Here is a 19,309-nt window from a genome sequence, read left to right as displayed (position 1 = left end):
ACTCCAGCATCTGCTACAGTACCAGGTAGGAAGGGGAGGCCAGATTTAAAAGACTGATGGCCTCATTAGCACCAAAATCCTGCCTAAATCCCTCACTGACCTGGTTACCCCCATCTGCTTTGCTATGTGTGGAGATACTTTAAAGTTGGTTTCAAGAGTGATGCAAGGCATCTCTAGGGCCTCTTGAAGAGGAATCGCCCACAAGAGGGCACTGCTGAAGCAAAGAAGCTGCCGCCTAGCTTGGCAACAGGGAAATTGCTAGTTTCAAATTTCTCCAGGATTGAATTAAGGAACAGGTTGTGTGAGATCAAAGCCTCCCTTTAGAGTTTTGAAGAACCATTAAGAAAATTAAGACCTTATTTAATGGTCTTTAATTTACAAGACTGTGGGTTTAAATTGCTCATTGATTTTTTTTTTTTTTTCCTAATTCTAAAATAATGGTTCTCTTACCTGGTATTTTTTTTTTTTTTTAACCTCAAAGGAAACTTAACTATAGTAACTGGCATATATTTTCTCTTCTCAATATAGTTTTATGTTGGCTGATTCAAACAGAAGAAATGAAGAGGGCGAGCTGGTATCGTGCTGGCTTGCATGGTTCCCTGTCTACAGATGGGGCAGTAGCTGTCTGCTCACTTCCCATGCATGAAACCACAGCCTGAAAAGTTCAGTCGCCATTCAAAACTAAGACTTTAATGAGAGGAGTTATTTTAAAGATAATTATTTTCCTGCATCTATATTGGCTTATTAGTATGCGATAAACAGCAGTGTGGACTGTGGACAAACATACCTGTTTTAGTCTCTCAGGTCACTCCCAGTAAAAGTCCCTGCAACAACTGGCAAGAGACGCTATGCATGCACTTAAGTGTAATATGTTCCTTGCCGGTGAAAAGCTTTTCACAATCTAGCATTTGTTTTCAACTTCCAAAAAAAGAGTTAAGCTTGTTCTAACATCCCTCACCTTCACTCTTGTGCAGCTCAAGAATGTCATCTACTCCCATAAATTAATCACCATCTGTACACGAGTTCATTTGGTCAGCAGACATTCCCCAGCCAGGTCCTGCAAGTCACACAACGCTTGACTTCATCGCTGGGCTTTCCTTCCACATAGCCCTCTGTCCTCAAAAGATCTCAAATTCAGGTGAAAGAAGTACAATTTAGCAGTTCACTGAATATGATAGAAATGAAGCTCTTCAAGGGTTTTCATTCAGCCAGGCTCTCTGTATTACGACCCTTAGCTATGGCTCCTGTTTTTATTAATAATTAGCTTACATGAACACAATGTCCAGTCAGACTCTGTCTTCCTGTCTTGTATGACTTTGACTTCTTCATCCTGAGTTGAAGACATTCTGGAGATTTCTACAATGAACTCGTTTTTCACTTAAAATTCCCTACTTTGGGCCACTTCATTCCCCTTCCTTGTACCAGGCCATCAATATGGGTTCCATGCCTGTAGTCATCTATGCCAGACTCCCCACTGCTGACATTCCAGTCACCTCCACCCCACAGTCCCTCCCTCACTCACTCATCTCTCATTTATTTGTGTGACAGGCTGCCCTCTCTATCCATGCACCAGCAGGAACCTAAATTCACCTCATCTGGTTCTTGTGATGATTAAACAGACAACATCAAGCAGTATCTGAGTCTAAAGCAAAGTCAAACATCAATTCCTCTTCCTCTTCCTGCTCCCCTATTAAAACAGCTACTGCCTCTCTTTGCAGAGTTTTCATTCCCTTTTCCAATGACTGATGCTTGAGGCCACATTTTTTTAGATACAATCACTCTAGTGTTTCAACTTCAACATCTGCACTGACTCAGAAAGCCAATCTCTTCACAAACTTCCTCTAAACCAACTATAGTCCTCATATATCAAAGCACATGCAAATCATTAGGGGTCTTGTCAACAATATTTTAAAAGATCGATGATTTTGAGTATGGTATGAAAGCTCATGTCCATAACTCCAACACTGAGTTTCAGAACAGCCTGGGCTACAGAGTACCATCCTGTATTTTAAAAAAGAAAAATCCTGAGACTCCACATTCTAACAAGTTCTCAGGCAATGCCACTGACTCTGATGCTGGGCGCACTAGTATTTCTTCATGCTCTAGTTCTCTAGAGTCCTTGCACGGATTCCAACCTTGAGCAAGCTGACAAGGAGCTCCTACATACGTTAACACATGAAGACCTGAAGCAAGATTTCTTACTAAGAAATCTAAGTGAGCTGTTGAAAAGCCAGGATGAGGCCAGTGATTATGCCGTGCACTTCCTCGGTGATGCAGCCATGCTCTCCCGCCTACATTAGTGCTCTCCCACTCTGCTCAATGACCTGCTTTTGCCCACCCAGGAGCATATACTTTCTTTCTGTTCACACCATCAGTGTCTCAATGGCTTCCTGGGAACACCTTGATCAATATGTCTAGATCACATTTGTTTCTTGGACAAATGCCAGCATCAGCCTAGGTTATAGAAAGATTCTAGATGAAACACTCTTTCTGGAATTCTTTCTAGAACTTATAGTGATCCACAAAAGCAAGAGAAATGTGGTTTGAGTTTGATACTTACCTCCTAAGCTCTGTATCACAGCGTGGCTCAAGACAAAGAGGCTTATTTCCCAGACTTGAGTATCTAGAACTCTCCCCTCCCCAGTGCTGCACTTGAAGAGCCCCTTCAAAACAGCAGTCATGCCCGTTTTAAAAACAAGTAATTTAAGATCATCATACTCAAAAGTGAAAAAAGATCAACATTTTGAGAACTGGATTTTCAGGCTTATATAAACACTCCTAACTTACAATTTAAAAGCTAAGTTACCAGAGGCTAATTTTATATAAATTATATTCAGGGGGAAAAAAAAAAAACCTAGTAAGCTCTTTTGAAGTGTTTTAAAGCAGGCATGCCTTTCTTGAATAAGGAAACAAAAAGATTTTGAGACATCAAACCATACCATTTCTTGTGAAACATAATCTGGACTCTTTGTATCAGCAGAATAAAAAGAGAAGTCATAGGTGAAGGTCTTGGTTCGTTCTCTGCCTGAGTCCCCAGTCCCTCCTTCTGGTATCTGAAAAAAAAGGATCCCAATGGTAATAATAAGAAAAAGGTAATGATGATAATCATATAGAGAGTCAAGTCATTTAACAAGGAACTTAATTTAGGAAAAAATCTCTGTACCTAAAAAATATTAAGATCATTACCATTAGCATTTAATTCCTATTGGCCTCCCTAAAAAATAAAAACAAATGAATATAACTTAAGTAATTCGGGCTCTCTGTATTATGATTCACAGCTACAACTCTTGTCTTTTTTATTATGATTATCTTCTATGAATATACTGTGCAATCAGGCTCTGTCCTCCTATCTGGCATGACTTTGACTGGTTCCTCTACGCGGTCCCACCAGAGCTGGGCTTTGTACAATTCCAGGGATGCTGGACACTGATTCTGATGGAACTGGTGCCCCCTGGAGTTGTGTGTTTTGGTGACCTCTCGAAAACTCCAGATCAGATGTCTCCTCTTCCATTTAGCCTCCCTGCATATCAAGGTATGAAGTATATCAACACTTCATCTTTTCTGAATGAAGTTCTCCTTTTCTGAATGAAATCTCTCCTAAGATACATCATACTGTGAGAGTATCATGATGTTTGCATAAATCTTATGTACCAGGCTACATATGCTTAAATTAAACCCTAAAACCATATGCCCAAAAGCCTTACACCTTGGACACATGCTTAAAGAGCTTCATCTTTCAATATATTTTACATATTAATTTTAAAAGTTGCTAGAACATCAGTAATGAAAATAATAGCATATTAAAACATAAAAAATCCAGACATCTTCCATAGGTGTGGCACAAATGTCATGGGGGTAACCAGCCACTTTCTGCTTGGATTTAAAACCTGTTTACAGGAGAAAAACACATATCTTGTACTATAAATCTGGCCAAGAAGTCATGGCTGGGGAGCTCACAGACCCCAGGTGTGAACCCACTATTATTATTCTATTAAATGGACAGAGTATCAAAGTGCCCTCTGTCCTGGTTTGTTTCTTCATTGCTGTGACAAAATACTCTGATCAATACCAACTTGGGGAGGAAAGGGTTTATTTGTCTTACATCTCCCAGATCACAGTTCATCAGGGAGCCCAAGGTAAGAACTCAGGGCAGGAACCTGGAGGCAGGAGCTGGAGCACAGGCCATGGAGGAATGCTGCTCACTGGCTTGCTCCCCTGGCCCCTGTTCAGCTTATCCAACACAGGGCCACCTGCCCACTGTGGGCTGGGCCCTCCCACATCACTCAACAATCAAGAAGATGCCCCACAGACATGGCCACAGGCCAGTCCAATGGAGGAAATTCCCCAATTGAGGCTCCCTCAACCCAGGTGTGTCAAGTTGACACTAAAGCTATCCAGCACACCCTCTAAATTCACATCTCTATACCCACAGATTAGTGCAGTACTCAGATCTCATCAGTGATATCAGAGATGTTTCTTTGTGCAGGGGATGGCAGTTACCGCAGAAACAATTGGTCAAAGTGCAGAGAAAAGTGTCTGTGAAGTGCTCAGCTACAAATGGGACATCTACATCATCTCCCTTTCCCCCAAGGCTTAGGGATCACTGCAAACGAGGAGGCCAAAAGATGGTAAGAGCTAGAGGCTGTGGAGGACCAGAAGGAATCGGTGTCTTCAGGGTATGACAGGACCACTGCACTCACAAACTCACAGTAGCCATGGTTGCCTGCACAAGATCAAGTCATTCAACATTCTAGCACAACAATCCCAACCCCTAGCTGCAGAGCTATTGACAGTTGCTGGCTTCTGGAGGAGAGTTAGTTTTCTTCAAGGGTGAGGCCCTGGCAGGTTGACCTCACTCCAGTGTATGGTCACACAACCATGAGTATATAGGCAGCACAAATGGACTCCATGGGTTCTTTATTTTTTTAAAGGAGAACACAAAGGGGACAAGACAGGGTGGGAGGTAGATCTAGGAGGAGTTAAGAGGAAGGGGGGATGAATGTGATCAAAATACACTGTATGCATATATGAAATCTCAAAGAATAAAAATATTACATTAAAAGAAAAAATAAATTTAAAAAGGAAAACATTATCTGCACAAATGTTCTAACTACTCAAGTCATCAAGAGGAGGAAATGTGTGTGAAACACAAAAGGCAACAGAATAATAAAGGAAAGCAGGTTCCACAGCACACACAAAAGATCCATCCAGACCACTATGAGCACACAGAGGCACATGAAGCAAAGAAAGGAAGAGCAGAGAGTAGACTGGGAACCACAGACACCTGAGGGATGAATGAGGCCAAAGGAGAGACGGCTGGGGCAGGCCAGAGAACCCTGCTGTGCTGAGCACTGTACTAAGTCCAGGAAGAAAGACATCCTAGTGGAGAATGTCTCAAAGAGGGAACCACACCAGCACTCTGAGCACTGCCCCATGGGGAGACAGTAGTATCCCTGCTCCTGTCACTAGAGATCAAATTGCACAGCTTTGAAAGTGGATTTCAGAATATCTACTACCTACGGACATGAATAAATAGAAAGGTATTCCTCAGACATGAACTAGAGCCTGACCTGCACTTGGCCATTAAGCAGCAGGCCTCAGCAACCCAGACCTCTGAACTGATGACAAATACCAAAGGAGAAAGGAGCTAAGCCCAGAAAGCATGTGATTTCCTTAGTATTTGTTTTATGCCCATTTCCTCCCCGAATGAAAAGCATTCAAGGTCCTTAACAAGTGTGCTAACCAAAGAAATAAGCAGGATATTTTAAAGGCAAAAGGGAAGAATTTGCTATTTGGGAAAACTGTTGGAGGTTTTCTAATTTTTTTTCCAGAATGTAATGCAATTTGGGGAGAGGGGGGTGTTTCTTTGCTTTTTAAGCTTTCATTTCCTCAGTTAATAACAAATAATGGTTATCAGATCTTCTGTGAGGATTAGAATACATAATGATTTTCATTAAAAATCAAAACAAGGGACTAGTGATACAGCTCAGTTGTTAGAGTGCCTGCCTGGCATGCATGAGACCCTGGTCGTAAAGTAAACAGCACACACTGTAATCCTAGCACTGGAGAGATGGAAGAATGAGTTCAAGATCATGTTCAGCTACATAGTAAGTTTAAGGCCAGTCTGGGCTACATGAAATCCTGTCTCCAAAAAAATTTTTTTAATTATTTTTTAATCAAATCTATGGTCAAAACTTCTCTAGTACTTCACAGAACATAGTCAACTGCCAGGCAAGGACTCATGACAAGGGTACAGGGTGGAAATGCCAGGGTCTGGTCTACACTAAGAAGCTCACAGACCAGAGCAACCGCTTGCATCTGACTTCCAGGTCAGGTAAAACCAGGGCAGAAGAAAAAAAGGGTCAGAAGAAAAAAAAAAAGAACAGATCAATGCTTCTGCTTCAATACTGAGCCCCAGCCAAGAGTAAGCTGATGTGGCTAACTGCCCCAAGAAACGGAGGTGTAGGAAGGGCAGGCGTGCTTTGTTTGTCGGCATCACCCCACCGAGGAGCTCTGAGAACAGCAGCAGGGCCAGGTCACTACTTGCCTTTAAGTTTGTGATTGTCGTTTTGCTTTTCTCCATTTGAATAATGAACTTGGCCTCCAAGTCCTTTTCCCTGCAACATAAATAATACAGTAAGGGTCAGGAGACAGAAGATTATTTTAAATTAAACCTGTTTTGTTTACTTTCACATAAGGGGCCTTGCTTTGAAATGACATCTGAGGAGCAGCACTGCTCCCAAATCTTCCCTAATGTTATAAACATGGAGATACACAGGAAAGATGCCACCATCAGAAACTAGGACTGACAATGTGCTGTCTAAGCCTAAAAGAATTTCTAGTTATGAGAAAGGTCAGGGACTGAAATAACAGATGCTGTGAAGAGTTGAGCCTCGTGGAAAAGGCAGCCCCAGCTGCCTGGACACAAACTAAGATAAAAGCTGGAGTATGCACAGCTACAGGCAGCTCCCAGGAATAGCCAGGGTACTGCCCCCTCCTCCTCTCTCCATCTTGTCATGTCCATTAGGAATAACACTTCTCACAAAGCACTGAACAGGTAGTTAAGAAAACTTGGAAGAGCATAGTTCTCTAGAGTAAGGACCATGAGTTAGGAGGCACAGACCTGTAACCCCAGCACTTGGGAGGCTGAGAGAGGAAGAACATAAGTTCAAGGCCAGTCTTAGCTACATATAGAGATATGTCTCAACTAAACAAAAGGACCACATAGCTAGACAAAAGAATGCAATGAGAGTCAAAAAGGAAAAAGAACAATCTCTATGTAATTTACAGCATCATCAGTACACATGGTTTAAGTAGAGTGCAAGGTCAGAAAAACACAGGTAGTCCTTACCTTTCCATGGTTTGACTTCAATTTTTGAACTACACTATGGAATAAAAGTGATGCACATTCAGTCCTAATCCTGACTTCAATGATGATCGTCTCCAAGGCTGGCCAATCCTCTCTAGTGATGCTAGGCTGCAGCAGCAAGCTGCGGATCCCAGTCAGTCAACTGGCCCTGAAATCCGAGGGAAACTACACATACTCTATGGTGTGTACTGCACAGTGTCATGTGATAATAAACTACACAATGCTAGGTAGGTTAGGTGCACTCCAGGCATTCTGGTTTATATTTTCAACTGATAAGACCTTTATGGGGACAAAACTCCAACCTAAGTCAAAAGAGAATACATTTAGAATGATGTTGCTTATATGTAGGATTCAAAAGGGTAACCTCAGCATTTTTCAAGAGGTTACTTACTGAGAAGGAAAAAAATGAAAGACAAGAGACAGTGATAAGGGATAGATTACTTTGAATAGAACTTGATCTATGAATCATCTTTAGAAAATTAAGTATGCAAAAAAAGTTTATTTTAAACAACCTAAAATTCTGCTGGGCGTGGTGGTACACGCCTTTAATCCCAGGAGGCAGAGGCAGGTGAATCTCTGTGAGTTCATGGCCAGCCTGGTCTACATAGTGAGTTCCAGGCCAGCTGGGGATACAGAGAGACTCGGAACTCGGGGCAATAATAATAATAATAATACTAATAATAAAATAATAATAATATAAATTCAATAGAACGTTGAAGTAATGTGTACCACACAGTGAAAGACCGTTTCCATAATAACATAAGGAGGGATGTAACTATACATTGTGGTAGAATGAATCTTCACAGACTAATAATCTACTTCAGTGGTTATTCTGTGGTTTATATACTGTGAGATGATACATGACTAGCTATGCTGGTATCACTGAGAGCCGCTGACAATTGACCAAACTGAATACAGTAAAACAGACTCAAAACTGAAGAGCTTAAGTAAAAACTACATAGTCCTGATTCTGAATGGGAAATAGTAGCATGAGCTTTATCTAAAGATAAAGGGGGGGGAGACAGAAAATAAAACCACAGGTTGATATCTCTAATCTAAATATCTAAAATCCAACATGCTCCAAAACACACAGCTTCCTAAGCACTGATAATGCCACAAGTGGCAGTTCTACACTTGACCTCACATGACAGGTCACAGTAAAAAGGCAGGCACGTGAAAATGTTGTACACAATCACCTTTAAGCTATGTGCTTATAAAACATAAGTGACTCTCATGATTAGCCTCTTGTCAGGACCACAAGATATTTCACTCTATATATGCAAGCATTCCAACATCTGAAACAATCTGAACTTTGAAGTCTTTCTGGTCCCAAGCATTTCAGATAAGGGATACTCAACCTGTATTCCCTAGTTTTCTCAACTGAAAAGATCTAGAATCTCATACTCAAAGCATAGTTTCTAAATACCATTCTGGGCATCTTAAAGAAATTATTCAATTCAAATACATAATCCTCCTCACTGGAGAAAGCAGGGACACTACAGATCCCTAAGGTTATAGAAGGCAAGCTCCAAAATGGCCCAAGATGCCCCCAATCTTGGAGTACACTGAACCTGGTGAGTCACTTTCAATGACTAGAACACAAATAGCCCAAGTGACATTCCCAGGGCTGATTACAAGACTGTAGCCTCTGTCCTGCTGGCTCTCCCCTCTTAGAGTACTGGCCATGGGGAAGACCAGTTACTGTGCTATGAGAAGCCCTACCAGAGACTCATATACCAGGGGTCATGTCAAGAGGCTTTAAGTGCCAACCTAAAATTCTCCCACTGGCCAAAGGGGAGAAATTTAAACAAAAGGGTAATAACTTCAACGAAACACAAAGAATATTCTTAATAAAGCACATCAACTCTTAATTCAAAAATAAAAATTAAGAGAGGTCCCCTTTGGAGGATCAAAGGAACTGTCTTATTACACTGAACATTAGTAGACAGATGGTAAATAAGGGAAAAGAATCAAATACTTAATCCCATCTGTCTTCATAATGGCTATGTGAGAGTAGGTACCTAAACAGAAGTTCCACCTTAGGTATCCCAGCTAAAATCTGTAGAAGAAATGACAGAATTAAAATATGATGGTGTTGTTACCCCTGGTGAGTTAGTGGCTCTAGACAGCGACGATCAGTGTCTGCTTGCCCAGCCTCTGCAAGATAGCCCAGGCTGGTATGTCCTGCCTAAAGGAAGTACAAACACCACTGTCTGGGAGTCTTGTTCCTCTCCAGATCTACACTGAGCCACCAGGAAACACAAGGGGAACAGGGAACAGATCAAACCTTCAGGGGAGGGAATCAGCAAAATCTAGCTTATTACAAAGTGCGAATAAATGACCCAGCTTACTTGTAACAATAACAAACTGCAAAGAGCAGAAAGAAGGAAAGACAGCCCATCCATCATAAACTACTTTAAACCACTGTCAACCACCCAGCCTCAATCCACACAGAAAGAGCATTTTTATAACTTATAATATATGGAGGCTAGGAGAGAGCTCCATTAGTAAAGTGCTTGCTGCTCAAGCACAAACACCTAAGTTCAGATCCCCAGCACCCATGTAAAAAGCCAGGTGAGGCAATGCATTGCTGTAATCTCAGCACTGGAGGAGGAAATAGCAGAACCCAAAGGGCTTGTTGGCAGCCAGTGCAGCCGAATGGGTGAGCTCCAGGTTCAGTGAGAGACCACGTACCACATAGAAAAAGGAGAGTGGCTGAGGAAGGCACCTGATATCAACTTCTACCCTTCACACAAACATGCACACATGCACGCACACACACAAACACCAATAAACACATAAATTATAACATATGCAGAGAAATATTAACACTAACTAGACATTTGGTGATATTAAAGAATTATAATTAATATCTTAGGTGTCAAGAGCAACATGATGACTTAAAAACTCACCCTTCTTGATATCCAGTATACACTGAAATAATTACAAGTGAAATGACTGGATAGTTGGGATTTACTTTAATCAGATGGTGAGGAACCATCTGGGGTAGCCTCCTAGTCACCTCAGGATAAGAGACAGAATTATTATCAGTCATCAACAATAAACCCCCAAGAGCATGAAGCAGTAAACACTATCCAAGGCCTATCAGGGATTTCCAAAGCCTGTTTAGCATTTCTATGCCAATCTGAAAAGGGCCTCCATTCCAGACCACTAGTTTTTAAAACACAAAAATAAGACTAGCCCCTAGGCCACTCCATGTTCATACGACCATAAAACAAATGGCTCATCAAATCACACCTTCCCTACAGCACTCAACCGCGAAGAGCACGCCTAGCCCAACCACACTAGATTTATCTGCACTGCAGACCCCATCTTGATGCTGCTCATTTCCACAGTGGCTCTTTTTCACTCAATAACCTTCTATGCTTGGAACTTGAATTTTAAAACAACTACTATCAATGAATACCCCTGGTAAACAAAACCATCTGGCTTCCTGGGACTAGTAGACATGAATGACTGTGGTTGGCCTCACACTACTTCAATCCTTGCTTTGGAAGGATAGCAGTATGGCTCACGCTATCCCCACTGAAAGCCCAGCATTCTAGGATTTCTGTCTCAGAACCTAGAAGCAGCTAAACTTACAGGGTGGGTCCTCTACATCATCACTTATTCAACTCACTAAGTATCTCAAAAGTACTTTTAGGGGCTGGAGAGATGGCTCAGCAGTTAAAAGCACTAGATACAGAAAACCAGGGTTCAATTCCCAGCACATGGCAGCTAACAACCATTTGTAACTCCAGTTCCAGGGGCTCTGACGCCCTCTTCTGACTTCGTAGACATCGCACAACACGCGTGCACTTACATGCATGCAGGCAACACACTCATACACATAAAATAAAAAAAAATAAATACTTTTCATTTTTAAATTAACACCTCCTCCACAAAAAGCACTAATAGATGCCGGATGAGAGGCTGTGATGTAATACAAGCATCTTTCTATCAGTCAGCCGTTTCTAAAATCACAACTGACCACAGAGAGAATGGGTGTAGTAAAGGCTCTGTGGCCTCCTTAAATTATCCTGGCTGGGTGGTGGTGGGAGGAGTACAGAGTACAGCAGGTCACTGCTCTGAGGGCTGTTCACAGTTTCTCAAAGAAGTCTTATCTCCCCAAAGACAGGAACCCCAGCTCAGACCCTGACTGTTCAAATGTGCCCCAGGAACTAACAGCACTAGCAGCCCTGGGGGAACTTGTTTGAAAGGAAGAATGTGAAGCCCTACCACAGGAGCCTGCCGTCCCCACAACCTCCATGGAAGATACTGAGGAGCAGTGAAATCCGTATGACATCACAATGCCTTGCTCTTTCACCTGCTTCTTATACCATGAAATTTACTTTGCTCTTTGACTTAAAAATTTTAGTTCTAAAATTGCATGGCCAGCTAACCCTCCCCCTATTGTCTGCTAAGTGGTACTGTGACTTCTAACCCAGAGCAGTGAATGGCAAGATCTGACTTCAGAAGTCCCCTGAGTATCCTGGCAGTCAGGTTCCCTCCTTCTCAAGTCCCTGCCAAACCACCAACTTCTAGCTTCTACTGGACCCACACTGTCTCCCATTGTCCCTCTGGGGCTGCAGTCAAGAGTTTGAAACCATTTCAAAACATAATTGGAGGTCATCAAAATTAAAGAGAAGGCCATCTGTTCCGGAAATCTCACATTACTTCCACAATCGCGCAGCTTGTTTCTGAAAGTATCAAAGTACAACTGTAAGAAAAAAAGATACATCTTTACTCCAGAACTAATCTTACAGATTTTCTAAGGAAGATGCTAGGTAGAATTTTAGCCAGAGAGAAAAATCTCATGCTAGTTACTGAAAATACCCATAGAAAATACCCATTAATGTGGAACTCCTCCTTCGATGTTTGCATTCCAGGTAGACCCCAGGGGTTGTTAGACTTGCAAATACTTCAAAGATGAAAAATAAGAAGATGAAAACTCCAGTGACCCCTGGCCCAATGCTCAGTTACTGAGTCCTGCGTACTCTACGACCTGCCGACCTTGACCTTATCTCCCCACTCCAAAGCTAGTTTCAGGTCAGGCCAGTCCCACTGCTCACTGCCTCTAGTCTAGTCCCCTCCCTTGTACACTCCATTCTCTGCTGTCAGACAGTCTTCCAAAAGGCCATCTCACCATGAAGCATTCTGCTTTATGCTACTTTGGGATTTCTCAAAGTCTACAGGACAAAGGCCAACTGTCAGTACTATAGAAAGCCCTTCATGATCTGCCCTGACTCATACTGCCATTTTAATACCTGGCCAGCTCCCAACCATGCCTCTAGATACATTCATACACACATACAAACTCACCCTCCATACAGCCTTCTAGAGCCCTCCTTCTTGTCCCCTCGTTAGCTGGCCTCTGCTTGTCTCATCTACTAAACAGTAAAGTCCTTAGGAGCAAGGACCACTGCCTGAATTCACGCTCTGCCCACCCTGCACAGGGCCTGCCACTCAGATGCCACCAGAAGCGGTTCTGCATCTGCTGGGTTAACTGACTGAATTACTGTATGACCAGCTCTCACCACACCTACTCAACAATGCCATCTTCTGCCTACTCTGGTCTCCCTATGGCCTGCTATTCTTCTGACATCTTCCCACTTCTCCCACATACTCTCATACGTACAAAGCTTGTCTGGGATTTACTCTAACTGGTTCTTCCTAATCAACCTTCAGAAACATGTCTCTTGTAGACCCCTCTAGTTCATCCCACTCCCATGGGCTTTGTCTCTACTGATGTGATCTCTCCAACTAGTCCAGGGAAGCAAGGACCCAGCTTGTCAAACAGCCACACCAGATCCACCAAGCACAAGGGCACAGTCACAGTTCAGCACAGAGCACCTGGTCTCTCACTGCTTTACCCAGCACCGCCTAAGCCCAGGCACTGAACGCTCTCCAGCCTCAGGTCAATTTCCTCTAACATTTAAGAAACATGGGAAATAAATTTTGACATTTTTTCTTATATTGAGGAAAATAAATAATCCTAAAATATCATTTGAACATTGATTTGATAATAGAGCAAAATGAACTATGTCTCTCCCCAGCCACTCCAGTGAATTGGGTTTCTCAACCAAAAAGTCAATTACAGTCCCTTCATATAAATAAGTAATTTATCTGAAAGGTCTGGAAACTAGATCATCAGATGTTACAAATGAGCCAGCTGGAGCAAGAACGCTGAGTTATAGATCAATACTGCAGGGGTAAAGGGCAGAAGGGAAGGGAAAAGATTCAAAGTATCCAATCAGAAAGAGAGAACTATGTCAGCTCTCCACAAGCTAGTAGGAAAATGCTTAGAATTAGAAAAAAAAAGCCTATGGCAATCCAGATTTTTTTAAAAAATGTTTTTAAATTATTCAGCAATTCAAACTGACTCCACCCATTGTTTTAATAGCATTTGGTTACTTCATAACATGGTCAGATTGGAGGATTTCCAAACTGAGCCCCTATCTTATTATTGTTTTATTCTGAAGCAAAACAGAACCTTCCTATTTGCCTGGTAACTCACATGCTATAACCAGATAAACCAGTATCTCACTGCTCTCATTTTGGTGGAAGGACACTCAATAGCAACAATAAAACAAAAAGCTGTATTAAAAAAAAAAAAGAATATATGAGCTCCATTTATAATATAATGGAAAGAAACTCAAGAGACTCTATAAGCAGCAGAAAGAGCAAGCAACAAAAGCGCTTGCCAACGGTCATCAAGTCTGCAGTTCAATAGAGCCAGAAGAATATGCATGTTTCTAAATGCACAAAACATTTCTGAGCGAAAAAATGGGAAGCTGTTTGCCTGGTACCTCTGTAGAGAGTCAGCAGGGCCTCAGGGGATAAGAAAATGAATTTCAACATTTCACTGGTGGAATTATTTTAGCATGATTTGATATTACTTTTATAATTAAAATCAACGTAGCGAATTAAAAGACAGCAGTCCCTGCTTTGAAACACTGGGTGCCTCCTCCTGCTTCTGGACAAGTCTATGGCCAACTCAGCTTCCTCTGCTGGCAAGGGGCCACATGGAGGACAATGCCTGCCCTGGCTTAGCCTCTGATGCTCTCTAGATTGGCTGCTGCCCTTCTCCACCCCTGTGTGTTTTCACCATGCAAAATGACAGCCAAGAACCAAACCACTTCCAACAACCCCCTCCTGTCTTCCAGAAGCATTCCAGATTCCTTAGGCCCAACAAACTACTCAGTTATGTGGCTCTACTCAATTGCATTTCTTTCTTTTCTTTTCTTTCTTTTTTTAAGCAGAGTTTTAAATAAAATGTGAGTTCATTTCAAATAATCAAATAGTTGCTAGGTATAACTATTCTAAGTACTGCTTTACCTTTGTGACTCAGATAGCACAGGCTCACTTAGCAAGCTACACTCCCCAGGCTCCAAGACACAGATGCACATACACTTACCAGCCCACCTTAAGCCCAAGCCAGGTAGGTAGGTAAGCAGACCCCATGGGTACCCAAAGCAGCAGCAAAGGTTGTACATGTCAGCTCCCCAGCCTCAAGGTATGGGATGAAACTCGGGGATCCTGGGCCCCTCTACTCCCTGCAACCACCTTTTTAGGCTATCCATAGGACTTAGGAGAAATCAGTGCACAGCCAGGGGTTGGGCTGACTTTTCTTATTTGCTCTCCATGAGATGAAGCCAAGTCCACTGTGGTGGTACAATCGAAGAATCCAGGAGGCTGAGGCAGGAAGATTTCAATTTGAGGCCAACTTGGACTACATACTGAGACTCTGCCTCAAAAAACAAAGCACATGGGGCTGGAGAGATGGTTCAGAGGTTAGGCGTACTGGCTGCTCTTGTAGAAGATCAGGGTTCGGTTCCCAGTACCTACATGGCAGCTAACAACTGTCCATAACTCCAGTTCCAGGAGATCAGATGTTCTCTTTTGACTTTCATGGGCATTGCACAACACGAGCACACTTACATACATGTACGAAAACACACACATAATTTTTTTTGGGGGGGGTCTTTAAAACACATGGTTATGGCATCCAGCAGGGTCACAGTGAGTGCTGCAGGCCCAGCCAACAAAACCCCTGAGATTCCAGATGTGGGCAACTGGTTCCGTAGCATCTACCACTCTGCCACCAGGAATGACTTCCAGGGGAACTTGATCCTCAATTTAGGACTCTTTGCTGTGGGAGTTTGGCTGGCCAGGAACTTAAGTAACATTGATTTGATGGCACCTCAGCCAGGAGTGTAGGCAAATAAATGGAATTCCTGTGTACCCAAACTTTCCAAAAACAGCCTTCAGTCTGTGAGCATCACAAGATAATACCTGGATGGCAACTGAAGTGACCCTGATGGGCACCTTCCCTTTCTCTGCCTGACCTCCAGTCACCATCAGCAGTCAGCGAGCCTCCACCTCTGCAAAGCTGTATACATAGTCTATGTTTCTGAAGAGCATGGTCTTTGCGCTCATCGTGAGGAGTAGTAATGGTGTCTTGATATTGAAAATAAAGACTGCACACAAGAAAAATAAAAGCACATACATGTCTTGTGTGTGTGTGTGTGTGTCACAAAAAGCCTTCAGTCCAACTTGAGAAAATTCCAAGGGAGAAACTACTGGGAAGAACTTCAGAGTGGGTTTTTCAGATGATCACCCTGACTTCAATTTGGTCTCTCAAAACTCAGCTCACCATACACTGCTCAGCTAGGTCAGAGCACCATGACCTGCATCCTAATGCCAGACTCAGATGGCAGCAGTAATAAATGGGCACCACCTCCACTCCATTCCCTACAGGCTACCCAGGCAGGAGTGAAGGATAAGGGCACTATTATAACTCATGGTTATTAAAGTGCCTCCAGAGCTGAGCCCTACCCCAGCAGGTGGGGGCTCTTAAAGTTGACCTTTTTATCAGCTTCCCTGGGAGGGTACTATAAACCTACAAATGGGCTAGGAGCCAACTGTTACAGGTAACAAGTTGGGATCCCAGAAAATCACCCAACCTGAATGAGGCTTACATACATGTATTCATCAATGCACTCCTCAGGATAAACACCAAGGAAAGGAAGAGACAGAGACACAGGGAGACATAAGATGTGACACAGACCAAGTTACAGCCTGGGCCCACCCATGGCAGAACAAGAACTATGGTAGCCCTTCAGAACTGCCACGAGCAGAAGGGGTCATGGGCTGCCTGGGGAGGGGCACAAGGCAGGGAGAACACTTCCTGATCAAAGCAGCTGGGTCCAGCAAGACTTCACAAAGGAAAATCAGTGTGGGCTGCAAACACAGCATGCCCACCCCAGCTCAGTTCAGAAGCATAAAAGCACACACATGTGATGCATCAAACGTACTTGGACTCATACTTGACACGTATGAGGTGGGATTACAAAGCAAGGATGCAGAGAGGTTTTTGTTTGCCTATATTTTCTCCTTTTTAGGTTGAAGGAAGAACAGTCTAAATGAATGGCCTCAGTACAAAGTGAAACCTCACTCTTGAGACGTGCAGTCAGGGACCACATAAACCTTTAGCTGGGACTCTGTGTGGAGAGATTTACATAGCCATTCATTCCACAAATGTTTAGTGAGTACCTTCACATGCCAGGGAGAGTTCTCAGTACAGGAATAAAGTGCCAAACAGTCCATTTCAGGGAATAACAGTAATAATTAAATTGCAGTGGTTTAAATGAGAACTGCCACCCATCGGCTCAGGTACTTGAACACTACTTGCACTTGGTCACTGGATGGTGGCACCGTTTGGGGAGGTTATGGAACCTTTAGGAGTTGCTGGAGGAACCATGCCAGGCAGACTTTGAACATTTATACTCTCGCCCCACTTTCAGGTCTCTGTCTGCTTCCTGTTTGTGGGTGAGATGTGATCTCTCGGCTTCCTGCTCCTGTCGCCAAGAGTCCTGGCCTGGTAGACCCTTACCCCTCTGGAAGCATAAGTGAAATACTTATGTCTGTAAATTGCTCTTCGTCATGGTGTTTCGGCACAGCAACAGAAAACTGACTGATACCTACACACTCTCGTTTCAGATATTGGTAAATGCCTAAAGAAAAAAACTGGGTGTTGTGGTGTGGGATTGACTAGTAGAAAGGCACAGACAGGCAAGTAGGACTCAAAGAATTTTCCAAGGGGTGATGTGTGAGTGAACAAAGGCCTCTGTAGATTGAGGCTGAGGGCCAAGTAGAGCCAGGGAGAGTGCCTATGACAAAAAGGTCCAATCTTGCCAGGAGTGGAGGCACACGCCTTAAATCCCAGCACTCAGGAGGCAGAGGCAGGCGGATCTCTGTGAGCTCAACGTTAGCCTGGTCTACATAGTGAGTTCCAGGCCAGCTGGGGCCACAGGGGGACCCTGTCTCAAAAAGACCAAAAAAAGAAAAAGGTCCAATCTTCAAAACCTTGGGCCTGATAATCAACAGAGTCATCTGGACAGTCCCAACCCAGACCCAGCAAATGGGTCTCTCTTGCTCAGGGTCCCAGGAAATCTGTTTAACCACTTGGAAGATTCTGATGACCCACCACTTTGGGACCCACAGCCCTGGCTGATCTGTAACATCTTCCTGAACTCTGACAAAGGGGGACTCTACAGAGTCAGATGCCTCTCAGCAACTTCTAAGCTGTGCTGCAGCACAAACCACCAGTCAATTTCAGGAAAAAAGTACATAAACACATAGCACCTTTTGGGTTACTCTTGCTGGCATCCACCTGGGAGAGGGGGGTTCTCATCCAGACTCTAGGATATCAAAAATGTGATTGTGGTTATTTTCTCACTTCTCCCAAACAAGGTCCATACCATTCTAAGAACCTAGGTGAGAGGTGAATGCATTACATACAACAGATGCCTTAGCCAAGCTACCAGGAGGTAATTCTGTCTTAGAAGGCTGGTCCCTGTAAAAGCCTGCAGAATATTAAAGCCTGAAACCATAATAAAGGACTAAGTTTTGCTGCTCAAGACTAAAGGCAAAGACCCTCTCACCCAACTTCTGGATACTCTTCAGGGAGGAGCCAATAAGATACGGGAGAGTCAAGATGAGGCATGAGAGAATGGAGGACTTATTGAAGGATGGACTCAGAAGAGAACAGGAGACCCAGCCTATAACAGCTCACAGACAGAAAATGAGGCCCAGGGAAGTTACATGACTTATTCTACACAGCTGCCACTATAGAGTGGACACTGTAAAAGGCCACGAGAATCAAGCAGGCAATCAATACTTCAAAGTACAGAGAACTGCTGCTGCAAAGCTAATGCCCCTAATTTGAGTCAGTTCCATTCTCCTGAAGGTGGGAGCTATGTAAGTGGGTTCCTATGAGCACATAATCAGACCACCAATAGGGAACAAGTCCTCAGATGCATGGCACTAGACAGAACCCAAGAAGCCCAGGCAGCCTCACATCCCACCACACAACCCAGCAACACCCTGGCCCCCTATTCCAAACTATTCCTTCTTGCAGGACTCACAAGGGCTGCCACTGTCCTTGCTCACACTGGTCCTTCCGCCTGGAAAGGACCATTCTCTTCCATCTAACTTACCCTGCAGAGCCCATAAAAGTATCTCTCCCTCAGGAGGCCTTCTTGTACATGACCTTCCTCCCCCAGCCACTATCTTCTGTATGAAGCTCCAGAACATGGAACAGGACTTAACATGTTAGACCTGTTGACTGTGGAGTGACTACATGTTTGTTTTCCCCACCCACCTGGAAGCTGCCTTGGGTCAGAGATGATGTCCAGCCTTTTATACATCTCACAATACTTTGCACTGTCCTTACATAGCACAAACACTTGGATGAGTAAGAGTGCCTATGGTAACAGTTCCCTATCTGCAATGGGCAAGCAGTCTGAATATATATTAATATGTGTCTTTATCAAGAGAAAGGACCACATTCCCATGACTGTCACAATAGTATATCATTACAATTGCTCTATTTTGTGTTATTTGTTGTTGCTTTTCATTTCTTACTGTGCCTGCTTT

The 19,309-nt window shown here is 43.3% G+C and overlaps 1 protein-coding gene and 1 pseudogene across 2 annotated transcripts in view; one reads left to right on the top strand and one right to left on the bottom strand.

Annotated features, from left to right (window-relative positions):
* The window catches only part of Kif16b (kinesin family member 16B), a 299,448-nt gene that overhangs the window by 278,428 nt on the left and 1,711 nt on the right, over positions 1 to 19,309 (bottom strand). For both annotated transcript variants that reach the window (XM_029565752.1, XM_029565753.1), the window contains exons 2-3: positions 6,548 to 6,617; positions 2,940 to 3,053 (exon numbers count right to left, since the gene is read on the bottom strand). In XM_029565752.1, coding sequence (XP_029421612.1) covers positions 2,940 to 3,053; positions 6,548 to 6,583 — 150 coding nt within the window. In that variant the 5' untranslated portion in view covers positions 6,584 to 6,617. The remainder of the gene's footprint in view (positions 1 to 2,939; positions 3,054 to 6,547; positions 6,618 to 19,309) is intronic.
* LOC103737953 lies at positions 15,371 to 15,589 on the top strand (annotated as a pseudogene).

The sequence above is a fragment of the Nannospalax galili genome, unplaced genomic scaffold (genome assembly GCF_000622305.1).
Source record: "Nannospalax galili isolate Female #2095 unplaced genomic scaffold, S.galili_v1.0 scaffold1118, whole genome shotgun sequence".
Lineage (NCBI taxonomy): Eukaryota > Metazoa > Chordata > Mammalia > Rodentia > Spalacidae > Nannospalax > Nannospalax galili.
The sequence above is the reverse complement of the archived record's forward strand: the minus strand, read 5'-3'. Positions and strand labels throughout refer to the sequence as shown.